Raw genomic sequence first — 18,361 nt, forward strand, 5'->3', positions numbered from 1 at the left:
TGCACAAGGGGCCCAATTTCCCCTCATCCTTACCGACACTATTGGTTTTCTATTTTTTTAATAGTAGCCATCCTAATGCGTGTGATGTAGCATCTCATTCGAGGTTTGATTTGCCCTCATGCAAGTGATTCTGAGCTGGAGTGGGAGGGACTCGCAACAATGAGGTGAGGTGCAACAACAATGGCTGCCTAACTTCCTAACTGCACCTCTGGTTAGAATCAGCAACTGACCATCAGCGCATAGATTTCCAATATTTGGAGGACAGAGTCCTTTTTGCCTTTGTCTGGGTAAACTGTTCCAGGAAAACATGCATAGCTGCCTGTGCCTCGTGGCTCAGGTTAGGGGCTGGGTAGGGGTGGGTGCTGCTGCGCTGAGAGCTGAAATTGAGATGAACCACGATTTGCCTTCCTAATCTTCCTCTGGAACTTAAAAACCTGTAGGTTATCTGTACAGTTACAAAAAGTTACATGAGGCAGGTTCTGCCAGTGCAGTTTTTGTCCAGGTGGAGTGTCAGATTCCTGGGGCTTCCCACTCTACTATCTTCCCATAATCCTCTCTATAGATCTTTTTTGTGCTGTCCTGAGCTATGTCCTATGAGTTACAGAAATTGGACTCAGACCCAGGGCAGGGCTAAAAATGGACATACTTCTCTTAAGCTGACATGGCTCAGGGAAGGATAGAAGCCGGTGGTTGGGCAAGGAGTCGTTGGGCTCATGTCTTGTCAGGGTCCTCCAGCCCCCTGGGAAATCTTGTTTTTCCCAAAAGATGGCCTGAGGGTTGGCTCTTCACAGCACCGCTGTCCCTGTGGAGCCCTTCTGGCTCCTGCTGCCTCCTTATTGCCCATCTGCCTTGTCTAGGGGTGGGCAGACATTGAATACTCAGGGTCAAGTCGCACTTAACCTCTTAGCCTTATCCTGTAACTATTGGGTATCCTCTGTGTGGAGTGGGAAGGGGCTCCAGGTAGAGGTCAAGGGTCCAGGATAAGTGTTGGCCCTGTGTATTATGCCTAAGGTTTCCATTCATTCTTCTAGCCAGTTTTGTACAGACAGAGGCTCTGGCCTGAGGTGTGTTTAGAGGTGGGGTTTAGAGGTGGTGGGGTTCTCTCTGAGTTCATGTCCTGGTGGAGCTTTTGGGGAATGAATGCTCTGCCAAGGAAAGAAGAGGTTATTTGGTCCAGAAAGTAATGTGTCAACCCTCCCACCAGATGGGGAGAAGATCGCATATACAATTTTGGTAGAAACTGTACAGATTAACTCTCTTGGATAGAATTTCTGTGAATAAAAGCCAAATGTACTTTCACTGTTGCCTCTGTCTTTCTGCAGATAATGCCTTGAACACCTCTGTAACCAGATACCTTTGCCTTTCTCTTTTGGCAGAGGAATGTCACGGCATCCGGAGTCATCCCTCAGATTTCTCTGATCATGGGCCCATGTGCTGGTGGGGCTGTCTACTCTCCAGCCTTAACAGACTTCACGTTCATGGTGAAGGTAAGCAAGAAGTGCCTGGTTCTCCTGCCCTTTGAGAGTTATGCAGCACCTCACCTGCAATAGCAATCATTCCTGACCCAGATCTGGGTTGTTATCTGTACAGTTGTATTGACTTTCAATGTAGTGATGATAAAATCTTGGTAGGGAGAAACTTTTGGCATGAAAACTGCAGCTTGTATGGATTCAGTGGCAAAATGTGCTTGTGTACTTCATTGGTGGGTGATTTTACTTGCTGATATGAATTGCAGGTGATTTTAGGTAATCGAAGGATTCTATCCTCTGCCCAGACAGGTGATTATTTACTGGATTCTTTTAGAAGGTTTCTCATGGAAAACTTTTCTGTAATCTGTTCCATTGGGAAGTTGTTTCTTATGTTCTGCCTTTATTTCTTCAGCTCTTTGCCATTTTATTATATTTTGTCTATGATGGTAATGTTAGATCTGATTTCTAGCTTCATTGTGCAAGGTACATATCTTTATTACATGATTTAGATGACTTGATATTTTAAAATGATTCTGGGGGACTTCCCTGGCAGTTTAGTGGTTAAGACTTTGCCTTCCAATGCAGGGAGTTTGGGTTTGATCCCTGGGTCAGGAAGATCCCCTGGAGAAGGGAATGACAACCCACTCCAGTATTCTTGCCTGGAGAATTCCATGGACAGAAGAGCCTGGTGGGCTACAGTCCATGGGGTCAAAAAGAGTCAGACATGACTGAGTGACTAACATACTTTTCTGGGAGCTAAGATCCCATAGTCCTCATGGCCAAAAAACCAAAATGTAAACAACAGAAGCAATATTGTAACAAATTCAGGAAAGACTTTAAAAATGGTCCACATTAAAAAAAGAAAGTCATATAAATGGAATCATACAATATGTAGCCTTTGAAAAAAATGATTTTTAAAAGAAGCCTATTTGAAATCATACGTGTGTAATTACCCTTACCCTGATACTTAAAAAAGTCTTTTCTCTTAAAATATTTTTAAACATAATGAGCAATAAATGTCAAGACAAGTTAGTGTGCAAAATGAAAGAGAATCATCCAAGATGAAACAGTGTAAACACAGGAAGTGTACATTGGAAACACTTTTCTCTTTGGCATTAGGAATTAAGGTTTAGCAGAGTCCTTATCCCTTGACTCAACTATTTTTTCTTAGTGATGGATTAAAAACAACCTCAAAGTTCAATGTTCAGTTTAGGTTGGGCTTTAAAAATTAAGATGACCACATCCCTTACTTCCTGAACTTTGCCCACTAAATCTGTGTATGCCATAGCTACCTGGTGCTACCTAGTTGTCTTCCTACCTGGTAGGAATGGAGGTGTGGGATCAGTTCCTCTGGCTAAAGCCTTCTTTCCTCCTCTCCGTACTTACATGCTGGGATTTTAAAACATTTTCCCCTGTTTTATTGAGATATAATTGACATATAACATTGTTCTAGTTTAAGGTGTACATGTTGATTTGATACTTACATATTGCAAAATGATTACCCCTGTAGTCCTCGCATAAATGCCATTCCTATTTTGTGAGGATAACATTTGGGATCTACTCTCTCAGCAATTTTCCAGTATATGATATGATATTTACTGATAACTAATCACTATGTTGTACAGTAAATCCCCAGAACTTATTCATCTTATAATTGGAAGATTGAATCTTTTGATTAACATGCTCCCCCCCCCCCCCCCCCCCCCCACCTTGGTAACCTCCATTCTTTTTCTACTAGTTCAGCTGTTTTGGAGTTCACATATAAATGAGATCATACAGTATTTCTCTTTCTCTGACTTACTTTACTTAGCATATGCTAAGCAAAGTGCCCTAAGGGTCCATTCATGTCACAAATGGTAGGATTTCCTTTTTTATCATGGCTGAATATTTCTCTGGGTGTGATTGTGTGTATGTATGTGTCACATTTTCTTTATTGATATGCATATCCAATGGGTGATGCTGTGTGTATATGTGTGTGTGTGTCACATTTTTTTTTTATCCATTCATCCGTTGGTGGGCGCTTAGGTTGTTTCAGTATCTTGGTTATTGTGAATAATCCTGTATTGAACATGGAAAAGCAGATATCTCTTCGAGGTCCTGATTTGATTTCCTTTGGATACATACCAAGAAGTGAGATTGCTGGATCATTTTATAGTTCTATTTTTAGTTTTTTGAGGAATCTTTCCATATGTTTTTCTACAATAGCTGTATCAATTTACATTCCTACCAGTGTGCACAAGTGTTCCATTTTTTTCCACATCCTCAGTAACACTTGTCATTTCTTGACTTTTTGGTAATTGCCATTCTAACAGGTGTGAAGCTAAAACCTCATTGTGGTTTTGGTTTGCATTTCCCTGATGATGAGTGATATTGAGCATCTTTTCATGTACCCATTTTTATATTCTCTTTGGAGAAATACCTGTTCAGATCCTTTGCCCATTTTTTAATCAAAAAAATTTTGCTGTTGCTTGAGTTCTGTATATGCTTTGAATATTAACTCCTTATTAGATATATGATTTGCAAATACTTTCTCCAATTCATTAGGTTGCCGTTTCATTTTGTTGATTGTTTCTTTTGCTCTGTAGAAGCTTTTTAGTTTGATATAGTCCCACTTACTAATTTGTTTTTAAAAATTCATTTATTTATGGCTGTGCTGGGTCTTTATTGCTGTTCTAGGTGCGAGGGCTTCCGTAATTGCAACATGTGGGTTCTAGAGTGCTGGCTCAGTAGATGTGGAGCATGGCCTTAGTTTTTTGGTGGCATGTGTGATCTTCCCAGACCAAGGAGCAAACCTGTGTCTCCTGATTGGCAGGTGGTTGCTTTATCACTGAGCCACTATGGAAGCCTCACACTTATTTTGCTTCTGTTGCATCCCCTTTTGGTGTCATACATAAAATTATTGCCAAGACCAGTGTTACGCAGTATTTCCCCTGTGGTTTTTTTTTTTTTTTTTCCTAGAAGTTTATAGCTTCAGGTTTTTAAGTTGTTAACTCAATTTAAGTTAATTTTTGTGAGAGGTGTAAGGTATTGGTCCAAGTTCAATTTCACCTTCTGTGTGTGGTTATCTAGTTTCCCCATTGTAAATTTATTGAAGAGACTATCTTTTCCTCACTGAGTATTCTTGACTCACTTGTCAAGTATTCATTGACTGTGTATGTGAGTGCTTGTTTCTGGGCTCTTGATTCTAGTCCATTAGTCTGTGTTTCTCTTTTTATGCCATGACAAACTTCTGTTGAAAAATGCCACTGCAGTTTTGATAGGAGTTGCATTGAATTTATAGATGGCTTTGGGTAGTGTGAAATGTTCACACTACCCAAAGCCATCTATGAATTGACAATATTTTTATCCGTAAACATGGATTTTTCCCCCCATTTGTGTCTTCTTTGGTGTTTTTCATCAAAGTTCTATAGTTTTCAATTCCTTGGTTAAATTAATTCCTAGGTATTGTAATGTTCAATGCTATTGTGAATAGGCTGGTTTTATTTCTTTCTCAGATATTTTGTATATAGTATATATTTTGTATATAGTATGTAGAAGTACAGCTGATTTCTATGTTGACTATGTATGCTTTGTCTTTTAATCCTGTGTTTTCATCCTAAGTAATTCCATTCTTCACTGGTAGAACTTTAATACCTACATATTGGCACCACCTCCTCTTTCTCGTCCTCCACAACTAATCATTAAGCCTTAACCAGTCTGCATCTTAAATTTCCCATGTGTTTAATGAGAGTACAGTAAAAATGCTAGCAGATTCTCTTTTAAAGGACTAGACAAGGTAACTATAAAGTTCATATTAGGGGGAAAACTACAGTGTAAAAATAGATATACCATGAAGGAAGTGCAATGACAGGCTAGTGCTGCCAGGGGAGAAAAATACATTATAAAGCTAAAATAACTAAAACTGTTTGGTCAGTTTGTAAATAAGTAGCTGCTGCTGCTAAGTCAATTCAGTCGTGTCTGACTCTGTGCAACCCCATAGACGGCAGCCTGCCAGGCTCCGCCGTCCCTGGGATTCTCCAGGCAAGAACACTGGAGTGGGTTGCCATTTCCTTCTCCAGTGCATGAAAGTGAAAGTGAAGTTGCTCAGTCAAGTCTGACTTTTAGCTACCCCATGGACTGCAGCCTACCAGGCTCCTCTGTCCATGTTTTCCAGGCAAGAGTACTGGAGTGGGTTGCCATTGCCTTCTCTGTAGTAAATAAGTAGACCAAGGAACAGAACAGAATTGAGAAATAAATCTAAATATACTTGTGTGTGTTAGTCACTCAGTCATGTCTGATTCTTTTTGACCCCATGGACTGTAGCTTGCCAGGCTCCTCTGTCCATGGAATTCTCCAGGGAATAATACTGGAGTGGGTTGTCATTTCCTTCTCCAGAGGATCATCCCAATCCAGGGATCGAACCTCGGCCTCCCGCATTACAGGCAGGTTCTTTACCATCTGAGCCACAGGGAAGCCCAAATATACTTAGATATTTAATTTAGAATGAAAAGGATATTATTCTATTCAGGGTCATTGATAATATCAGTTTCTCTTATCAAAGACACCAATGATTTCTGTATCACTAAATCCAGTGGACATTTCTCAGTCCTCATCTTTCTTGATCTTCCAGCAGCACTTGACCCATCTCGTCACTTCTTCCTCTTTGAAACATCAGGGCACTCTACTCTCTTGGTTTGTTTCTAGCGATTCTCTCATTCCCTTGGTGATCTTATCCTATCTCAAGACTTTAAATATCTGTGTGCTGACAGCTCTCAGACCCATTTCTTCAGGATGAAACGGTCTCCGGAACTCCAGGACTAAACATTTAATTTCCTATCAACATTTCCATTTGGACTTTAATGGGTATCTCAAAATGGATAGGTTTAGATCTTTCATGAACCTTTCCCAAAGTGCTCTTTTGTAGCCTTCCTCCTCTCAATAAATGGCAAGACCAGCCTTCCATTGGCTCAGGTCAAAAACATTGGCATAATTTTGACTCATATTTTTCTGTCACATTCCAAGTTCAATCAGTCAGCAATCATATTTGCTATACCTTGGGATATAATCTAAAGCATAACCAAATTGGCATGTATGTCTTATTACTTACACTGCCAGTACTTTGAGTCAAACACCTCATCTGGGGTTATTGCAGAATCCTTCTAACTGATATTCCTGCTTCTGTCTCAGCCTCCTCTCCCAGTTAATTTAAAAAAAATTTAATACTTTGTTTATTTGCTTGTTTATTTATTTTTACTTTTGGCTGCACTGGGTCTTGCTGTGCAGAGACTTTCTCTGATTGGGGCAAGCAGGGACTACTCTCTAGTTGAGGCATGTGGACTTCTCGTTGCGGTGGCTTCTCTTGAGCTCAGGGTTTAGAACACAGGCTCACTAGCTGTGGCACACGGGCTTAGCTGCCGCTCAGCATGTGGGATCTTCCTGGAGCAGGGATGGAATCCATGTCCCCAGAATTGACAGGCAGATTCTTAACCACTGAACCACTGGGGAAGTCCCCAGAATTTTGAACACTTTAAATTTTCTAATGTAATACATACTCAGGGAAGTACATAAATTATGTAAAGCAATTATTATTAAGTACAGATTCATGTAAATAACACTCAGATCGAAAAATGGCCCTCCAGAGACTTCCTTGGTGGTCCCGTGGTTAAGACTCTGTGCTGCCACTGCCAGGGGGTGTGGTTTTGACCCCTGGTCAGGGAACTATGATCCCATAGGCCATTCAGCTCAGCCAAAAAATTTAAAGAAAGAAAGAAATGGCCCTCCAGGAGCCCTGCTCTCATTACCCTCCTAATCACTATTGTCTCCATCTATCCTGCCTAGAAGTATTTATTTCAACTTTTTTGGTAATTTAAAAATTTGTTTTGCTTTTCAGTTTAAAATTTTATTTGTCTCACTAAACAGTGGGGTAATGCTGCCTATTTTACCTTTAAAGTAAATACAATATACATTCTTTTGTGTGTGACTGTGACTCGTGCTTTTAAGGTTTATCCATGTACTTTGTAAAAGTATTTCATTTTAATAGTGGTATAGCCATTACAAATCATTTGATGTAAGCATTCTTACACATGTATCTTGCTGCATACATGTTTCAGTTTTTCAAGGTCATAGGATATACATATCTTTAGTTTTTCTAGGTAACACTTGTTACCAAGAAGTTGCAGCAATTTACACTTCTGCTAGTAGTGTTTGAGAATTTCACTAGTTCTATGTCCTTGCCAACTGCATTGATGGCATCACTGCCTTGATGAACATGAATTTGATCAAGCTCCGGGAGTTGGTGATGGACAGGGAAGCCTGGTGTGCTGCAGTCCATGGGGTCGCAAAGAGTCAGGCACGACTGAGTGGCTGAACTGAACTTGACTGAACTGAACTAGTGTCCTTGCCAGCACTTTTATTGACGCAATTTAATTAATGCCAGTTTACATGTGGTGTGATCTCTTCTTGTCTTAATTTGCATTTACATGACTGATGAGGTCGAACCCTTTTCATATGTTTCTTTCATTTATTTTTGTCTATGCTGTGTGACTTGTGGGATCTTAGTTCCCTGACCAAGAACTGAACCCAGGCCCTTGGCAGTAAAAGCGAGGAGTCTAACCACTGGTCTGCCAGGGAATTCATTTGCATGTTTCTTTTGTGGCATGCCTGTTCATCTATTTTGCCCATTTTTAAAAATTGAGGTTTTCATTTTTTTTCGTACTGGTTTTTAGCAGTTCTTTATATTGTCTGGCTATAAGTATCAATTATGTATGTTGCACCTGTCTTCTCCAACTCTGTGACGTGAAGTTTTGCTGTCCTTTGGGCAGAATTAAAAAATCTTTTTATCTTGAAATTTCAAATGTACAGAACTCTTAACTGAGAATGGGTTATATATATCATGTCTTTTTACCTTTTTAATGTTTCAGTGTATAATTCTTAAGAACGTATATAACCAGTTGTTAAATTCTAGAAGTTTAACACTGATGTAATACTTTTTAAAAATTGTTTACTTATTTTTGGCCATGCTGGGTCTCGAGTTGCAGTGAGCAGAGGCTACTTTCTTGTTGTGGTGCTTGAGCTTCTCATTGCAGTGGCTTCTCTAGTTGTGAAGCCTGGGCTCTAGGCGTGCGGGCTTCAGTAGTTACGGCACAAGGCTCAGTAGTTGTCGCTCCCAGGCACTAGGACACAGACTCAATAGTTATGGTGCATGGGGTTATTTGCTTCGAGGCACGTGGGATCTTCCTTGACCCAGGATCCACCTAATGTCTCCTGCATTGGCAGGTGGGTTCTTCACCACTGAGCCATCAGGGAAGTCCAGATATAATACTTAAAAAAAAAATTTATAGAATATACATAAGAAATGGTTAATGTGGTAAAAATTTGTTACATTTCAGTGGCCTTGCTGCTGCTGCTGCTGCTGCTGAGTCGCTTCAGTCGTGTCCGACTCTGTGAGACCCCATAGACGGCAGCCCACCAGGCTCCCCCATCCCTGGGATTCTCCCGGCAAGAGCACTGGAGTGGGTTGCCAGAGTGGCCTTAGGTACATTTATATACTTGTGCAACCATTACCACCAGAAATTTTTCATATACACCACAGTTGAAACTCTGTACTCATTGAATGTTAGTTCCTCATTCCCCACTCCCAGTCCCTTTCTATCTCAGAATTTTTGGACTCACACAATATTTGTCTTTTTGTGACTGGCGTATTTCGGTTAGTATGTCTTCACGGCTCATGATTATGTTAGCATGTGTCAACCTTCCGTTATAAGAGTGATTATATTCCTTTGTATCTACTACTATATTTTGTTTATTCATCTGCCAGTGAACATGTGAGTTGTTTCCACCTTTTGGCTATTGTAATTCTGTAGTAAACGTCGGTGTATATATATCTGTCTGAATCCCTGTTTTCAATTCTTTTGGATGTATATTTAGGAGTGGAGTTCCTGAGTTCACTTAGGTTCAGTTGCTCAGTTGTGTCTGACTCTTTGTGACCCCATGGACTGCAGCATGCCGGGCCTCCCTGTCTATCACCGACTCATGGAGTTTACTCAAACTCATGTCCATTGAGTCGGTGATGCCATCCAACCATCTCATCCTCTGTTGCCCCCTTCTCCTCCTGCCCCCAATCCCTCCCAGCATCAGGGTCTTTTCAAATGAGTCAGTTCTTCACATCAGGTGGCCAAAGTATTGGAGTTTTAGCTTCAGCATCAGTCCTTCCAGTGAATATTCAGGACTGATTTCCTTTAGGATGGACTGGTTGGATCTCCTTGCAGTTCAAGGGACTCTCAAGAGTCTTCTAAAACACCACAGTTCAAAAGCATCAATTCTTGGGTGGTCAGCTTTCTTTATAGTCCAACTCTCAGATCTGTACATGACTGCTGGAAAAACCATAGCTTTGATTAGACAGACCTTTTTTGGCAAAGTAATGTCTCTGCTTTTTAATAGGCTGTCTAGGTTGGTCATAACTTTCCTTCCAAGGAGCAAGCGTCTTTTAATTTCATGGCTGCAGTCACCATCTGCAGTGATTTTGGAGCCCAAAAAAATAAAGTCTGTCAGTTTCCACTGTTTCCCCATCTATTTGCCATGAAGCGATGGGACCAGATGCCATGATCTTAGTTTTCTGAATGTTGAGTTTTAAGCCAACTTTTTCACTCTGCCCTTTCACTTTCATCAAGAGGCTCTTTAGTTCTTCTTCACTTTCTGCCATAAGGGTGCTGTCATCTTCATATCTGAGGTTATTGATATTTCTTCCGGCAATCTTGATTCCAGCTTGTGCTTCCTCCAGCCCAGCGTTTCTCATGATGTACTCTGCATATAAGTTAAATAAGCAGGGTGACAGGATATAGCCTTGATGTACTCCTTTCCCTATTTGGTACCAGTCTGTTGTTCCATGTCTTGTTCTAACTGTTGCTTCTTGACCTGCATACAGATTTCTCAAGAGGCAGGTCAGGTGGTCTGGTATGCCCTTCTCTTTCAGAATTTTCCACAATTTATTGTGATCCACACAGTCAAAGGCTCTGGCATAGTCAACAAAGCAGAAATAGGTGTTTTTCTGGAACCCTCTTGCTTTTTCAGTGATCCAATGGATGTTGGCAATTTGATCTCTGATTCCTCTGCCTTTTCTAAATCCAGCTTGAACTTCTGGAAGTTCACGGTTCACATACTGTTGAAGCCTGGCTTGAAGAATTTTGAGCATTACTCTACTAGCGTGAGATGAGTGTAATTGTGCGGTAGTTTGAGCATTCTTTGGTATTGCCTTTCTTTGAGTTTGGAATGAAAACTGACCTTTTCTAGACTTGTGGCCACTGCTGAGTTTTCCAAATTTACTGTCATATTAGTGCAGCACTTTCACAGCATCATCTTTTAGGATTTGAAATAGCTCAACTAGAATTCCATCACCTCCACTAGCTTTGTTCACAGTGATGCTTCCTAAGGTCCGCTTGACTTCGCATTCCAGGATGTCTGGCTCTAGGTGAGTGATCATACCATCGTAATTGCCTGGGTCATGAAGATCTTTTTTGTATAGCTCCTCTGTGTATTCTTGCCACCTCTTCTTAATATCTTCTGCTTCTGTTAGGTCCATATCATTTCTATCCTTTATTGAGCCCATCTTTGCATGAAATGTTCCCTTGGTATCTCTAATTTTCTTGAAGAGATCTCTAGTCTTTCTCATTCTGTTGTTTTCCTCTATTTCTTTGCATTGATCACTGAAGAAGGCTTTCTTATCTCTCCTTGCTATTCTTTGGAACTCTGCATTCAAATGGGTATATCTTTCCTTTTCTCCTTTGCCTTTACCTTTTTTCTCAGCTATTTGTAAGGCCTCCTCAGACAACCATTTTGCTTTTTTGTGTTTCTTTTTCTTGGGAATGGTCTTGCTCCCTGTCTCCTGTACAATGTCATGAACTTCTGTCCATAGTTCTTTAGACAGTCTGTCTGTCAATCTAATCCCTTGCTTCTCTTTCTCACTTCCACTGTATAATCGTAAGGGATTTGATTTAGGTTGTACCTCAATGGTCTCGTGGTTTTCCCTACTTTCTTCAATCTAAGTCTGAATTTGGCAATAAGGAGTTCATGATCTGAGCCACAGTCAGCTCCTGGTCTTGTTTTTGCTGACTGTATAGAGCTTCTCCATCTTTGGCTGCAAAGAATATAATCAATCTGATTTTGGTATTGACCATCTGGTGGTGCCCACATGTAGAGTCTTCTCTTGTGTTGTTGGAAGAGGGTATTTGCTATGACCAGTGTGTTCTCTTCGCAAAACTCTATTAACCTTTGCCCTGCTTCATTCTGTACTCCAGGGCCAAATTTGCCTGTTACTCCAGGTGTTTCTTGACTTTCTACTTTTGCATTCCAGTCCCCTATAATGAAAAGGACATCTTTTTTGGGTGTTAGTTCTAGAAAGTCTTGTAGAACATTTCATGGAAGTGTTCAACTTTAGCTCCTTCAGCATTTTTGGTCAGGGCATTGACTTGGGTTATCATGATTTTGAATGGTTTGCCTTGGAAACGAACAGAGATCATTTTGTCATTTTTGAGATTGCATCCAAGTACTGCGTTTCGGACTCTTTTGTTGACTATGATGGCTACTCCATTTCTTCTAAGGGATTCCTGCCCACAGTAGTAGATATAATGGTCATCTGAGTTAAATTCACCCATTCCAGTCCATCTTAGTTTGCTGATTCCTAAAATGTTGACGTTCACTCTTGCCATCTCCTCTTTGACCACTCCAATTTTCCTTGATTCCTGGACCTAACATCCCAGGTTCCTATGCAATATTGCTCTTTACAGCATTGGACTTTAATTCTATCACATCCACAACTGGGTGTTGTTTTTGCTTTGGCTCCGTCTCTTCATTCTTTCTGGAGTTATTTCTCCACTGATCTCCAGGTAGCATACTGGGCACCTACCAACCTGGGCAGTTCATCTTTCAGTGTCCTATCTTTTTGCCTTTTCACACTTTTTGAAAAAAATGGTAATTCTGTTTAATATTTTGAGGGAACATCACACTGTTTTTGCACAGTGTCTGTACCATTTTACATTCCCACCAATAATGCACAAAAGTTCCATCTTCTCCACACTCTTGCCAGCACTTGTTTTCTGTTTTTATGATAGCTATATTAGTTTGTGTGAAGTGGTATCTCATTGTGGTCTTCATTTATATTTCCTAATATAATTAGTGATATTGAGCCTCTTTTCATATTATTTGCCATTGGTAAGGGCTTCCCTGGTAGCTCCTTTGGTGAAGAATATGCCTGCAGTGCAGGAGACCGGGTTTGATCCCTGGGTTGGGAAGATCCCCTGGAGTAGGAAATGTCAAGCCACTCCAGTATCCTTGCCTGGAAAGTCTCATGGACAGCGGGGCCTGGTGGGCTGCAGTTCATGGGGTCGCAACGAGTTGGGAATGACTGAGCAACTGATACTTTTCACGTATCTTTTTGGAAATGTCTATGCAAGTCTTCTTGATTGGATTGTTTTTGTTGTTGTTGAGTTGTAGAAGTTCTTTACATATTCTGATATTACCTCATAACAGATACATCTTTGAAAATATTTCCTTCCATTCTATGGGCTGCTTTTTTATTCTACTGGTGTTTTTTGCACAAAAGATTTTAATTTGATGAAATCTATGTACTTTTGTTATCTCTGCTTTTGTTGTCATACCTGAGAAGTCTTGCCAAATCCAGTGTCACAAGAGTTTCCACTTTTTCTTTTCTGAGTTGTATAGTTTTAGCTCTTATGTTTGGTCCTTTGATCTATTTTGAGTTAATTTTTGTATATCATATAACATAAGGTCCAACTTCATGTTTTTGCATGTGGATATCCAGTTTTCCCAGCAATATTTTTTTTCATTATGGTTTATTATAGGATATTGAATTTCATTTCCTGTGCTCTCCAGTAGGTCCTTGCTGTCCTCTTTTATGTCATGTCATTGCTGTCATATTTTATATATACTAGTATGTATACGTCAGTCCCAAACTCCAAATTTTCTCCTTTCCCTGCTCCTTCCCTTTTGGTAACCATAGGCTTGTTTTTTATATCTAGGAGTCTGTTTCTGTTTTATAAATAAGTTCATTTGTATCATATTTTAGATTCCACATAGAAGTGATATCATATGATATTTGTCTTTCTTAAGAGTCCTGGTGGCTCAGATGGTAAAGAATCTGCCTGCAGTGTAGGAGACCCAGGTTTGATTCCTGGGTTGGGAAGATCCCCTGGAAAAGGAAATGGCAACCCACTCCAGTATTCTTGCCTGGAGAATTCTAATGACAGAGGAGACTGGCAGGCTACCGTTCATGGGGTTGCGAAGGGTCAGACACGACTGAGTGACTAGCTTTCATTTTCTTTAGTTCACTTAGTATGATAATGTCTACATCCATCCATGTTGCTGCAAATGGCAATTATTTTATTCTTTTATTTATTTTTAGTAAAAAATTTTTTTCCATACTAAGTGACATGTGGGATCTTAGTTCTCCATCAGGGATTGAACCTGTGCCTTTTGCAGTGGAAGCATGGAGTCTTAATTACTGAATCGCCAGGGATGTCTTTCATTCTTTTTTATGGCTGAGTAGTATTTTATTGTATATATGTATGTAATACATCTTCTTTATCCAGTCATCTCTTGATGGACATTTAGGTTCCTCCTATGTCTTGGCTGTTGTTAATAGTGCTATTATAAATACTGGAGTGCATGTATTTTTTCTGAATTAGAGTTTTCTCTGAATATATGCTCAGGATTCCAGCATAATGTTGGATTCCAGCACCATTTGTTGGAAAGACTGTTCTTTCTCCATTGAATGGTCTAAGGATCATTGTTGAAAACCACTTGACCAAATATGGAAGGGTTTATTTCTGGGCTGATTATTCTGTTCCATTCGTCTGTATGTCTACTTTAATGCCAGTTCCACACTGTTTTGATTTTTATAGCTTTGTAGTAGGTTTGGAAGTCAGTGTGAGATCTCCAACTTAGTTTTTTAAAAATTGTTTGACTGCCATTCTTTTATTGCATCAATTGAGATGATTTGGGTTTTTTCCCCTTCATTCTATTAAGGTGACACATCATATTGATTAATTTTTGTCTGTTGACCCATTCTCAAATTCCAGGAATAAATCCCACTTGATTATAGTGTATAAACCTTTTAATGTTCTCCTTTGGTTTGCACGTATTTTGTCCAGGATTTCTAAGTCAGTATTCATAAAGGATATTTGTAATTTAAAAAAAATATTATTTGACTGCATGCCGAGTCTCTTGAGGCTCCACATCAAATTTAGGATGGATTTTTCTGTTTCTTCAAAAATGTCATTGGGATTTTGATAGGGATGACATTGAATCTGTGTCTTTCAATCCACAAACAGCTGTCTTTTCTGTTATATCTTCTTTAATTTCTTTCAGAAATGTTTTGTAATTTTCATTGTACAAGTTTTCTTTTTTCTTTTGCCTTTTTGCCTTATTCCTAAGTGCTTTATTCTCTTAGAGGAATAAAGCACTTAGAAACACTTTAGAAGCTATTGTAAATGAACTTGTTTTTGTAACTTCCTTTTCAGATTTTTCATTGTTAGTGTACAACTATTTTGCAACTGATTTTGTTTTGTTAATTTTGCATCCTGCAACTTAATTTGTTCCTTCTAACTTTGTGTGTAATCTTTAGGGTTTTCTGCATATAAAATTCATGTCATCTGCAAACAGATAATTTTATTCTTTCTTTCTGATTTAGATGCCTTTTCTTTTCTTTTGTTTTTGGTTGCTTTGATTAGATCTATGTTGAATAGAAGTGAGAAAATGGGCATCCTTACCTTGTACCTGTTCTTAGAGGAAAGCTTCTAATCTTTTACCATTGAGTATGTTAGCTGTAGGTTTTCCGTATATGACCTTAATCATGTTGAAGTAGTTTCTTTCTAGTTTTCTGAAAATTTTTATCATGAAAGAGTGTTGAATTCTGTCATGCTTTTTTTGCATTGAGATGATCATGTAATTTTTTTCTTTGTTTTTTGTTAATGTGGTATATTACATTGATATTGGTGTGTTTAACCATCCTTATATTTCAGGAAAAAATAATTGTTCGTTTTGGTGTATAATTCCTTATAAAATATTGTTGGATTAGGTCTGTTGGTATTTTGTTGAGTATTTTTATGTCAATATTTATATGGGATATTGATCTGTACTTTTCTTGTAGTGTCTTTGTCTGCTTTGGTATTAAGGTAATGCTGGGTTTCATAGAATGAATTAGGAGATGTTTCCTCCTCTTCAATTTTTTGGAAAGAGTTTGAGGGGATTGGTGTTTAATCTTTCTTAATATTTGGTAGAATTCAGTGGTGAAACCACTTGGTCTTGAGCTTTTATTTGGGAGGTTTTTGATTACTGATTGAGTCTCCTTACTAGTTACAGGTCTATTCAGATTTTCTACTTTTTCATGATTCAATCTTGGTAGTAGGTTGTATGTTTCTAGGAATTTTGTCCATATTATCTAGGTTATCCATTTTGTTGGTATAGAATTGTACATAGGACTCATAATCTTTTTATTTCTGTAGAATTGGTAGTTATGTTTCCACTTTCATTTCTGTTTAAAAAATTATTTTTTGTCTTGGGCAGTGCTGAATGTTCATTTCTGCATGTGGGCTTTCTCTAGTTGTAGTGAGGTGAGTGGGGGCTACTCGCGTTGTGATGGGTAGGCTTCTAATTGCAGTGGCTTCACTTATTGAAGAGCACAGGATCTAGGGTGTGCATGCTTCAGTAGTTGTGGCTTCTGGGCTCTGGAGGGTGGGTTCTGTAATTGTGGCAGGGATTGAACCTGTGTCCCCTGCATTGGCAGGTGGATTCTTAATCACAGGACCACCGGGAAAGTCCCCCCACTTTCATTTCTGATTTTAGTAATTTGAGTCTCTTTTTGCTAAATATTGCTAACTATTTGTGCATCTTGCTAAATATTTGTCGATTTTGTTGATCTTCTTGAAAAACCAACTTCTGGTTTTACTGATTTTTTTTCTCCCCCTATTTTTTCTATTTTTCACTTATCTCAGTTCTAATATTTATTTCCTTCCTTCTGCTCTTTAGGTTTAGTTCTTTTTTTCTTGTTAAGTTCCTTAAGGTGTAAAGTTGGGTTCAGAACTTTCTTATTGTAAGTGTTTACAGCTTTAATTTCTCCTCTTAGCACTGTTTTTGCTGTAGCTCATAAGTTTTTGTATGCTTTCATTTCTTCATATTTTTTAATTTCCCTTGATTTCATCTCAGTCCGTTGGTTGTTTAAAGTGTGATGTTTAATTTCCACCTATTTGTAAGTTTCCAGTTTTCTTTCTGTTTCCAGTTTCATTCCATTGTGGTCAAACAAGATAGTTTGTATGATTTCAATTTTTAAAAATTTCTTAAGCTTGTTTTGCATATGACTAACATGTAGTCCATCTGATGTAATACTTTTGTTTACCAAGCAGATTCCAGTTCAGTCAGTTGTCCCCAAAACTTCCTTTATAGCATTTTCTTTAGCACAGGATCCATTTCGGGATCACGTATTCCATTTAGTTGTTATATTGCATTAACTTCCTTTACCCTATGACAATTCCTCAGATTCCTTGTCATGACTTCGAAGGCTGCAGAATGAATTATTTCATAGGTTGTTGCTCAGTTTGGGTTTATCTGGCATTTCCTCACGATCAGATTCAGATTAGATATCCCAGTCTGTCTACTACATTAGTGATATTGTATCCTTGCCTCACAGATGATCACATCTGGAGGCAAGTGGTGGCCATCTGCCCTTCATTGATGATATTAATTTGATCATTGTTGAGGTATTGTCTGGTTTTTCCACTGTGTAGTTGCTGTTTTTCCTTTGTAGCTGATCCTCACTGAAAAGATGCTTTGAGGCCATATAACTGTTCCATGTTATACTTTTGCTCCTTGATTAATATCTATCAGTTATTCCTGTCCAAGCCAATCTTTACAAGATGGTTATTTTCCAGCTCCACCACTTGCTTCATATTAATTGCCATTTTACTTTAAGGAAGAGCCCTGTATTTCTTGGGCATTTGTTCATTTCATTGACTTAATATAGGTTCATGGATTTCAGATTTTACTGAGTGGTTTATAATCCATTACTATCATTATTTTGATGCTCAAATCATCCTTCCCTTAGCCAGTGGGAGTCCCTGTAAGCTGGCTTCTGTGCCTTTTTGATAGGAGAACCAGTGTCAAATGAATACTTTATGGATAGTGTGTTTAAGTTCTTGAACCTTTTCCAACCCTGAAGTCATGAAGATACTGTGTTTTCTAAAGGCTTTTTTATTTTGTGTTTTATATTTTCATCTAAAATTGAAGTGGCTTTTACACATAGAGGCTAGTTTGATTTATTTAAATTTTTTTTTTCCAATACAGGTACCTAGTTGACATAGAGCCTTATATTGAAAAGAACATTGTTTCCTGCTCTGTAATGTCATTTTTGTCACAAATCAAGTGTCCATATATCAAGAGTGTTTATTGCGCTTTCTCAATCCGTTCGCGTATCTCTGTGGCGGTCAGTACCATACTATCAATGACAATGGCTTTATAACAAATGCTCATATCTGGTACAGCAAGTTGTTCCCCCTTATTTTCTTTAAGTCATATGGATATGGGATATTCTTGACCCTTTGCATTTCCACATATTTTACAACTTTGAGATATAATCGATGCATGGTGAACTGCACACATTTAAGTTGTGTAATTAAGAGTTTTTTGATGCGTGTTTATAGCCATGAAGCTATGACCACAATTATGATAATGAACATAGCCGTTACTTCCCAGAGTTTCTTCATGTATCATTGTAATTCATTCTTTCCTACCTCCCAGCCCTGTCCTCAGGTTCATCTGCTTTTTATCACACTAGATTAATTTGCATTTTCTAGAATATTACGTTGATATAAACAGAATCATACAAAAGAAAATTCTACAAAATAACA

At 38.8% G+C, this 18,361-nt stretch overlaps 1 protein-coding gene across 2 annotated transcripts in view; it reads left to right on the top strand.

Moving 5' to 3' along the window:
- The window catches only part of PCCB (propionyl-CoA carboxylase subunit beta), a 96,799-nt gene that overhangs the window by 16,421 nt on the left and 62,017 nt on the right, over nt 1-18,361 (top strand). For both annotated transcript variants that reach the window (XM_061167653.1, XM_061167654.1), the window contains one exon: nt 1,377-1,487. In XM_061167653.1, the coding sequence (XP_061023636.1) occupies nt 1,377-1,487 (111 nt within the window). The remainder of the gene's footprint in view (nt 1-1,376; nt 1,488-18,361) is intronic.

Source organism: Dama dama, chromosome 19, assembly GCF_033118175.1.
Source record: "Dama dama isolate Ldn47 chromosome 19, ASM3311817v1, whole genome shotgun sequence".
Taxonomy (NCBI): Eukaryota; Metazoa; Chordata; class Mammalia; order Artiodactyla; family Cervidae; genus Dama; species Dama dama.